Source organism: Corvus cornix, chromosome 3 (genome assembly GCF_000738735.6).
Source record: "Corvus cornix cornix isolate S_Up_H32 chromosome 3, ASM73873v5, whole genome shotgun sequence".
Taxonomy (NCBI): Eukaryota; Metazoa; Chordata; class Aves; order Passeriformes; family Corvidae; genus Corvus; species Corvus cornix.
This window is the reverse complement of record NC_047056.1, coordinates 400,271-409,756: the sequence shown is the minus strand read 5'-3', so window position 1 is coordinate 409,756 and position 9,486 is coordinate 400,271. Positions and strand designations below refer to the sequence as shown.

General features: G+C 57.0%; 1 protein-coding gene across 3 annotated transcripts; it reads left to right on the top strand.

Moving 5' to 3' along the window:
* The first annotated feature begins 6,210 nt into the window (after nucleotides 1-6,210).
* Nucleotides 6,211-9,486, top strand: LOC104696648 (transmembrane protein 121-like). Of its 3 annotated transcripts, none has more exons than XM_039568276.1 (3): nucleotides 6,245-6,286; nucleotides 6,649-6,755; nucleotides 7,957-9,486. In XM_039568276.1, exon 3 carries the CDS (start codon nucleotides 7,958-7,960, stop codon nucleotides 8,888-8,890), a length of 933 nt encoding a protein of 310 aa, XP_039424210.1. In that variant the 5' UTR covers nucleotides 6,245-6,286; nucleotides 6,649-6,755; nucleotide 7,957; the 3' UTR covers nucleotides 8,891-9,486. The 3 variants fall into 3 exon arrangements, with proteins under 3 accessions (XP_039424211.1, XP_039424210.1, XP_039424209.1); XM_039568275.1 differs by having other exon boundaries at nucleotides 6,251-6,286; nucleotides 6,649-6,752; XM_039568277.1 differs by lacking the exon at nucleotides 6,649-6,755 and having other exon boundaries at nucleotides 6,211-6,286.

Here is a 9,486-nt window from a genome sequence, read left to right as displayed (position 1 = left end):
GCCGCCGGAGGCCCCGCGGCGGGGCCCGAGCCCAGCGCGCCGCCCGCCCCCGCCGCCGCCGCCATCGCCGCCACCCCGCCGCCGTTGGGGGGCGGCGCGAGCCCCTCGCCTCAGCGACGGCCTCCACCCCGGCGCGCGCGCGCGCGGGCGCCCGCTCCCTCGCGGCCCGTGACCAATCAGAGCGCGGCTGGGGCGCGGGTACAAACCAACCGGAGCCGGGGAAAAGGGCGAGGACCGCGGCTAATGGCGAGCAGCCAATCGGAGCCGAGCGGGAGGCGCGTGCGGGGCGGCCGGGGCCCAATCGGAGAGGCCGGCGGGGCGGGGCCAGCCAATGGGAGCAGCGCCGCTGCCCCGGCTGGGCGGGGGGAGGAGGGCGCGGTGTCGCTCCCTTTAAAGCGCATCGGTCCCAGCTCGCGGGAGCGCGCTCAGGGGCGCGGTCGGGCGCGCGCCTCGCAGCCGGGGCTGGTCCGTCCGTCCGTCCGTCCGTCCGTCCGTCCTCGGCCCTGCACGAGCTGCTGTGCCGGGGGTGGGGCGATGGCGAGCCGCGGACCGCCGCGAGGAGAGGGTGCCCTCAGCGGGGCGAGCAGCCGGGCAGCGGATGGGCCTAAGGGGTAATAGAGCAGCTGGACCGGCGGGTTAAAGCCAAAAGGAAGCCGAGACCTCTGACTGACTCTTTCCTCGAAACATCTGGGAACTCCAAGCACGCTGCAGGGAGAGAGACAGAAATCCCCTTCAGTCCCACTGAAGGTCTCCAGGGAATCCAGCAAAAGGAAGAACATCATCAGCCAGAAACTGCAAGTGGAGGCTTCGATGGGCAAAAGCCATTTGTGACCTGGAGACCATGCCTTGAGCTTCAACAGCTGAGAAAGCATCGCAGATTATAAAGCCTGTGCAGGGCAGAGCATCCCTAGGGACAGAGCTGGGGGCAAGGCTGTGACACTGCAGCCGGACAAGTGCACTCTGCTCTGGCAGCAAGCATGAAGGTTCCCCTCCTGGACCTGGCCTCCAGCAGGGCCTTAGCAGAGTATCTGTCTGAAATGGCTCTGCCTCTTGAAAAATTGGACCTCAGAGAAATCAAATCATCAGAGCAGGGTGGTACTGGTTTAGGGCTCCTGAAAAGAGGCAGAGATGGACCGAGAGCTGCAGTGCTCCTCATTGAAAACTATCCGAAATTAACAGCCAAGTCAATAATGGGCAAACCAGAAAATAAAGAAAAGCCAGCAGCTTATGCAGGGTCCTGTGCTCCTCAATGTATTTAGCAGTGACAGAGTCTTCCATGGATGCAGTGTTATTCCAGGCAGACTGTACAATGTGGCTCATGCCAGTGGAGGAATTAGACCTGGAGAAGTGGCAGCAGCATAATCTTGCGGAGCAGCCTAAAGCATCCACGGTTTCTACTGTCAATCTTGAGTACGGCACTGGTGTTTTCAAAACATTTCCAGTGAACGTTTCAGGGGCACCTTCCTGAATACTGATGTATAGTTTGTAGTCTGTCCCTTGCACCTCTTCTTTTTACTTGTGTTTGTTACTTCTACCTTTCCTCTGCTGTTGAGGTTCAGGTTGCTGAGTAACATGCTGGTAATTCACATCAGATTCCAGTTTGACTAGATGGATAATTTGAACCATCATCAAACTTTTACTTCATGTTTCCTGCCCACCTTCCTAGCCCATTTCTGCATCTGACAAATGGCACAGAGTTGCCCAGACCTCCTGACTTGCTCACAAGACAGTTTGATTACTGCTTTAATACATTTGCTTTACTTTAAGTAAGTCATTAATGCACAAGAGGACATTTGCTTTCACCCTTGACAGCCTTGGTTCTCAAATAACATTTTCTAGGGGATTGTAGCAGAGGCCTTTGTGGAAGACCAGCTGGACCAAGGATGAGCTGCATTTTCATAGCATTCTACTAATGAATGTGGAAACCTTGGTTTTGCAGCAGGAGAGTCACACAATGGTCATGGCCTTATCTCAGTATTTTCACCCATCGTTGTTTGACCTCAGCTGGGTATCACCACTGCCCTTCCCCAAAAGCAGCTGCCTGCTCCAGAGGACCTTGCTAGATCTAGGGTCTTGATTTATCCTGAGAAAACCCATTCCAGTCCCTCTACAGCTGTTTGCTTTCATCCATTTTATTTCTAGTCTGAGTCACCACTCCTGGCTATTTGTGTGGTACTTTAACAGCATTGAGTGCTCCAGGTTTTAAGTGATGTTCTCTCACTTCCAGGAGACCAGAGGCACCTCCCTGCTGAGCCCAGGGCAGCCTGCTGAAGTGACTGCCTTCCAGGCACTTCCCAAGGGCTGGCAGTCCTGCTGCTCCCCTGGGCTGCCTTTCCCCCACCTTCCTGAAAGATGCCTGTCACTTCCAGCCACCTCTGCTCTGCCCTGTGGCTGTGTCATGGTTTACAATCTCTGATGCTTTTTCAGAGCTGTTGGAGCTCAGGGCATGGTCCCCAGGTCATAAATGGTCCTTGCCCACCACAGCTGCCATTTGCAGTTTCTGGCTGATGAGGTTCCTCTTTTTTGCTGCGTTTCCCCTGGAAGGATGTTCAGTGGGATTGAGGTGGATTTCTCTGCCTCTTTCCCTCCAGCCAGTTCCCTTCAAGTACTTCTTGCAGCTCACTTGTGGGCTTTGGCCTTCTGGCTTTTTTATGGATGAATTTATGCATTTGTTCTCAGGCTGTTTCAATGTGCTTTGTTTATTTGGGAGCTTGGCTGCACAGCCCACTCTTCATTTTTTCCTGCTTTCATGTTATATTGACTTTGTGCCTACAGCATGAGCTACCCACAGCTGTGCTCTTCCACACATGGTGGCTTTTCCCGTTCTTTGGGGTCAAAATTTTTCTGTGTTGTTCACTGTAAGTCCCAGAGCCTGGTTACCTTCCAGCTTAAACAGAGACTGGTAGAGTGGTCATCACATTCAGCTGCTTTCCCAACTCCTCTTATGCTGAGACCTTTCTTGGTGCCAGCCACCAGCTGAGGTTTGCTTTGTTGTGGATATGATCCTTGAGGACATCAGGGAAAGTGTCCAAGGAACCCTTGCTCTTCAGCATCCAGGAAACCAATTTGAAAAGTGCCTTCAGAAAAGCCTCTTACTTATTTTCTTTTATGTGTCACTGCTGCCCAAATGGACCATGCCCACGAGCTCCTCCCCAGCACTTCAACACTGTTTAGAGACCTCACAGCAGCCAGCATCTTTGTCCTGGGCAGACAAGGTACCACAGTGTGTCCCTGTATGTTGGTCAAGCCCCTGCAGGACACCTGATCCCTTTGGGCCAGCACTTTTCTCAACCACACTGTTCCTGGAAGAGCCATGTGTTGTCTTAGCCTTTGTCCCCCAAACAAGGCTGAGGTGCAGCAAGACACGCCAGCTGCTCTGGAGTAGAGCGTTTCCCTTCAGTACAGACATCCCTCTGAAGCTGTCATGATTTTAGCTGTGAGAGCACCTTTTCTGGCACAGCCATGTTTTCTCCCTCACCACCACAACCTGCAGCCCCAGCCCAGAGGGGTGGGAAAGGTGTCCTGGTCTCAGGCACTGGGCCCAGGCTGGCCTCACATCCAGCCCAGTCTCCAGACCCTGGGGACAGTGCCACATCACTGGTACCTGGGCTGCTGCCACTCATGTACTTGGCCTCGTGGTGGGCTGGGGTGGCCTCCTGCCTTGCAAGATCTCCAGGATTTGTGTGCTCCAGATTCAATGCTAAACCCCTCCATTTTCAAAATCCTTTGGGGCCCAGGCTGCCAGGCCTGCATATGTTAGTGACATTAGCAGCTACTCTGTTCCCTTCTAGGTACATCCCAGTGGTCCAGCCTGTGCCCTGCCACAGCTTTGCAACAAGTGCCCCTTAATGTACTGCTTTCCCCTGATGGTCCTTTCATTCCTCCTGTGAGTTGCTTCCAGCAGAGCGACACCTACCCTCTGTCCCATCGAGGTGTGTGATGCCGCATGTACCTGTGTTTGAAGCGAAGGTTTTTCAATAGACACCATCTTCTCAGAGGGCCAGCTTGCACCCCAAACAACATTGTCACCATTGCTTAGCTCTATTCCCTCCGTTCTGTATTTTTGACAAATGGTTCCTTGCATTGACTCCATATATTCACTCCTTGTTTCCCTGCTTGTCATACCCAATGTCTTGCTTCTCCATTCTGATGTCACCTCCCGTTAGGCATTTTTGTGATGTTAAAAAACTCTTCACTCAGAAAATGTTCCCAGTTTGTTGTTTTGTTTTTTTTTAGTTGCCTTCCTGAGGGATGTCCATCAGTTCCAGCCACTTCTCACACTCTGTGGCCAGGCTGTGGGGGCCACAAAGCTCTTTTGGAGCAGTTGAAGCTCTCAGCACAGTCCCCAGGCCACTGCCAGCCTTTCCTCATTACAGCCACTGCTTGCTGTTCCTTGCTGACAAACTTTCTCTGCTTCCCACGGTTCCCCTTTGAGGATGTTAACATGACTGATGGATTTCTCCTCTCTCCTAACAGCCTTTGAGTGCATTGCTGTCACTCTCCAAAGGGACTTTTCGGTGCCAGTGGTGGGGTTGCAGCTGTCACAGGCAGAACAGGGCTAAGCTGAAGACGCTTTTCCACCCAGGTCTGGAGCCAGCAGCAGCCAGAGAGCAGCTATGTGCCTGGGAACCCTGGTGTACCCTCTCTGGTTTCCTTCCATTTTATCCATGATACAGATGCATCCACATACCTATTCTGGCACCCTGGTTCCAGCATCATGTTTCAGAGAAGCACGTAAGTATCTGTTCTTGCTCTGGCTCCTTATTTTTATGTGCCTTGTTAAAGCAGCTCTTTACTGCTTCCCACACAAATGTTGTCACCTCCTGTCCTAGTCTCTAGTGGAGTCTCAGGGGTTTTATGATTCCAGCTCATAGATGAATCATCTTGTCTTTAGCTGAATTGCTCGGTGGTTTCCTCCAGCACCCCTCTCCCACCTCTGTCGCGTGGGTACCTCTGTGGTGTCCCCTCCCTGGGTGCCTCCATGGACAGAGACCCTTTACTCCTCCCTGCATCCTGTAAGAGACTGCTCGGATAGCACGTGAGAGCCAGTGCTTCTGAGTCCCAGAGGAAAGAAGTAGGTTTTTGCAGTGTCAGCTTGCCCTCTTGTGCCTCACATTGCTCTCCACCTGAGTTGCAAGGTCTCCTTTCATTTTTGGAGGCAGGTTGCTTTGGCTGCTTTTTTTCCCTGCCCTTTCAGCCCTTCTGGGGATTGCTGTTTATTCCTGGGTTAGGAGAACGCTCCCACAGCCAAACTCCTTACCTTGTTGCACCTGTCTAACCCAGAGTTCTGCTCCCTTCACACAGGACTGTCACCTGCCTGCATCAATGAGTCCACACTCACCGTGGGACATGTGAGCTAAACCTGGATGCTAGTCCAGTGTCTCCATTTTCCAGGGACAACAGAGGTGGGATTTTTATGTTCCTGGAGCCAGCCAAGATGCCCCAGGGCATTGGATCCAACAGGGACCTACAGCCACTCTGCCAGCAGCTGGATGCAAGGAGGGCTGCGATTCCGCTGGCATTCTGTCACTTGCACTTGTCCTTGCTCTCAGGTCTATGCCTGGTTTTGCTATTAGCCCGTCTCCAGAGATCTTAGAGCTTCCCTGTCTTCCAAAATACATATATCTACAATGAGCACTTCAAACTCAGAGAGGAAATACACTGAAAAACCTTCACTGTGTAGCTAAGACCTAGATCACTCATCAGAGCAAAGTTTGGAGTTAAATGCAATAAGCTGCTCAGGCTGATAGAAGAGCAGTTGCAGAGAGGTATGTCCACCAGGGTAAGGGAAACCTTTTGCCTTCCCTGGCCTGCTTTATCTGCACACAAGCCCCTGGTGGTGCCAAGCCCAGATGGAGCTGGGGCTCTCCAGCACGCTGCCGACCGGCACAGCTGGGTGTCAGGGCATGGAGGTGCATAGGTTCCCCTGCCTTCTCCACCCAGCAAGGAGAGATCCCGGGCCCAGTCCCTCCTGGAGGGCGGACATCCTTGTCAGCCCAGGCTTCCAAGGGTGCTACAGGTTCTTCGGGGGCCTCTGCTCGGCTGCGGCCCTGCGGGGTCTGGGTCTGGCCGGGGCAGGGCGGAGGGACCGGGCCCGGCGGAGCGGCAGGCGGCGCCGGGCCCGCGGGTGAGGCGGGGGCCGCCGCAGTCCCCGCCCGCCGCCCGCCGGGAGGGGCCGAACGCCGCCGCCGCAGGAGCGCCGCCGCCGCCGGGCCGCGCCGGGCGATGCCGCGCCGGGCCCGGGGCCGCCGCCGCCGCCGCCCTGCGCCCCGGGGAGCCGCCCGAGGTAAGCGGGACCCGGGGGGCGGCAGGCCGGGCCCCCGCGGCCGGCGGGCAGCGCCTGTCCCGGCAAGGCCTGGCCGATGTGGGCAGGGGGCTCGGACAGGCGGGGCCGGGGGTGCCCCGGCGCTCCCCGGGGACAGAGCGCGGCGGGGCGGCCCCGCTCGGGCCCCGGGACGGGCGTCCGTCCGGCGGGGCCGCGCTGAGCCGGGGGGACCCCCAGCCCCCGCGGAGGCTCGGCCAGGCCGTGGGGAGCCAGGCGGGTGAGCCCCCGGCCGTGTGGCGTGCTCCAGATGTGCCACATCCACGGGCTCCCCCATGCCCACCAGCCTCTGATCCCTCCCCCTGAGAGGCACCTGTGTCTGACAGGTTCAGGCTTCGCTGCCTCCCGCAACGTGCCAGGATGCTGCTGGGCCCAGGGATGCACGACTGCGCCGGACGCCTGCTCCCTCAGCCAAAAAGCAGGAGTTCAGGTAGCTTGTGCCCAGGGCCCTGTGCCATCAATTTCAGCCTCAGGAGCATCCATGTGCGAGGGTGACCATTAACTGTGTGGCGTCCATCCTGCTCCCAAGCACTTGCTCCATGGTCAAGTGCCAGCTGCACGCTGCCCCCTGGATGACCAGGATGGTGTCCAGGCCCCCGCACACCCCAGGCGTGGCAGAGGCGGGCTCTGCGTGGGCAGCCTTCGTGCAGCGCTGTGCCACACAGTCATCAGCCCAGTTTCATCCTCCATTTCATCCGGGGGGCTGGCTCCCCTCCAGAGCAGCTGCCAAGTTGTGCCTGGCGAGGCCCCGGCTCTGTCCTCCCTCTTTGCCTGTGAAGGCAGCTGCCTGCAGCTGTGCTTGGTCAGGGGGAGGGAGTCTGACAGCCCTGGTCCAAGGCACGCAGGGTGCTTTTGGGGACAGTGTTTTGCTCTGCCCCAGCCCAGGAAAGCTGAGCATCCCACAGAAATTCAGGGCTGGTTGCAGAGCTCCTTGTGTCCTGGAGCTGTGGGTGGGCTCGTGCTGCTTTTCCTTGCTTTCAGTTTATGGTGTTGGGGCAGGGTGGGCATGGGCAAATAGCTCTAGGCAAAGCTCTTGGGGAGTGTGAACCTGAAGGAAACCGAATATTGGGCCAATTTTTTCCCTGCCACCCCACATTACAGCCAGGCTGAAAAAGCCAGGCTTCCTCTTGTGCTGTGCATGAAAATAAAGAGACTAAAAAGAGTGGTCCTGGATCATAGCAATTAAGGGCCTGCTTGGCTTAAACACGTAAGTCTGGTCTTACGTGCCTAGTGGGGGGAAAATACAAGCAGTACCACTGGCTGGGAAATCCCATGGAAAATAAGGCACATGCCTTTGTGGTGGCAGAGGCTAGTCAGTGTGATGAGCTACCAGAAGAGACAGTAGGCTCCCAAGTGCTTGAATGTCCAGCCTGCCCCACCATGTGCTTCCTAGGAGCTGGGTTTCAGCCAGCACGTGCCACCAGGATGGCCTGGTCAGCCTGAGGAGCTCTTTGGCCAGAAATCTGCAGGTTTGCAACAAACCAGGCACATAGGATGGGAGAAATCTATGAATGGCTCCCCCCCTTCTTTCAGCCATCCACAGCTGTTGAGGAGAGGGCGGCAGAAGGGGGCCCAAGGGTGGGGATAGGAAATCTCAGCAACTCCCTGATGACCCTGCCTGTTCCTCTGTGCAGGATGGTTCCCCCACCACCTGTCAGCAAGCCCCATGTGTGCCTCTCCACTGTGCTCATCATGACCAGCCTCGTCCTCATGGATGCCTACCTGGTGGAGCAGAGCCAGGGCTCCAGGAAGCTGGGCATCTGTGTCATGGTGGCAGTGGGTGACATATGCTTCCTGCTGGTCCTCCGCTATGTGGCTATCTGGGTTGGGGCAGAGGTAAAGACAGCTAAGCGAGGATATGCCATGATCCTCTGGTTCCTGTATGTCTTCGTTCTGGAGATCAAAGTCTACTTTGTATACCAGAATTATAAAGCTGACCGGAAAAGCTTGGATCTCATAGCCCGCAAAGCGTTGACCTTGCTGCTCTCCATCTGCATCCCAGCTCTCTACGTGTTGTTGGTGGCCACAGAGCACATGGAGTACGTCAGAACATTCAAGAAGAAGGAAGATCTCCGCAACCGCCTTTTCTGGGTCATTGTGGACATGCTGGATGTGCTGGACATCCAGGCCAACCTCTGGGAGCCTCAGAAGAAGGGGCTGCCGCTCTGGGCTGAGGGCATCATGTTCTTCTACTGCTACATCTTGCTCCTGGTCCTGCCGTGCGTGTCCCTGTGCGAGATCAGCATGCAGGGGATCGGCATCGTGCCGCACCGGATGATGCTGTACCCCATGCTGAGCATGCTCACCGTCAACATCACCACCATCTTCATCCGAGGCAGCAACATGGTCTTCTTCAGGGATGCCCGGGTCTCCAGCATCTTCATGGGCAAGAACATGCTGGCCATTGGGATGAAGGTCTGTATGTTTGTGCAGTACCAGCGGCACCAGCACCACACGCCCCCGGGGCCGGACCCACAGCACAGCGCTCCAGCCCAGCCGCCCACGGGGCTGCGCAAGGCCCGGGACCAACCTGCCTGCCCCGAGGAGCTGGCCCAGGACAACACGTGACGAGCCAGCAGGAGCTACAGCCTGGGCATCCCCATGCCTGGCCGTACCTACAAACCCGGGGCAGGCCGCTGAGCTCCCTGCCTGGACAGAGGGCAACAGCCCTGCTCCCTCCTTCCCTGGGCAAAGCTGCTCAGGGCCCCGAGAGGCGCATGGCGAGGGCCCCCACAGCAGTCTCTGTAAGGCTGCAGAGCAGTTTGGAACCTCAGCACCCCACCTGGTAAACCAGCAGAGCAGAGGAGGAAGCCAGGGTCGCCTGCTGTGAGTTGTGTCTGGGTGAGGCCAGGCAGCCCAACCCTGTGCCAGGCTCTCTGCCAGTGCTCCCCGTACAGCACTGCTCTCTGGCCAGCCAGGGTGCCACACGGGGACACAGCGGGTCACCCACTCTGCTGTTGTGGTTGGCCCTGGCTCCAGTGTGGTCCTTGGCAAGCAGCCTGCTCCCCACTGTGTGAGCCGAGGTCCCCATGCAGGGGGAGCAAGGCCTGGGCCTCCCCCTGCTGTCACCCCTCTCAGCCAGCTGCAGGCCTGGGGGGACCCAAAAAGGGGTGACTGTCCTTTTTTGTATCTCCCTCTTTGCAATAAAAGACCTGAGCCCTGCA

What these genes read in the sequence shown, in the direction of transcription:
- LOC104696648 (XM_039568277.1), top strand. Translation starts at nt 7,958, where the DNA reads ATGGTTCCCCCACCACCTGTCAGCAAGCCCCATGTGTGCCTCTCCACT.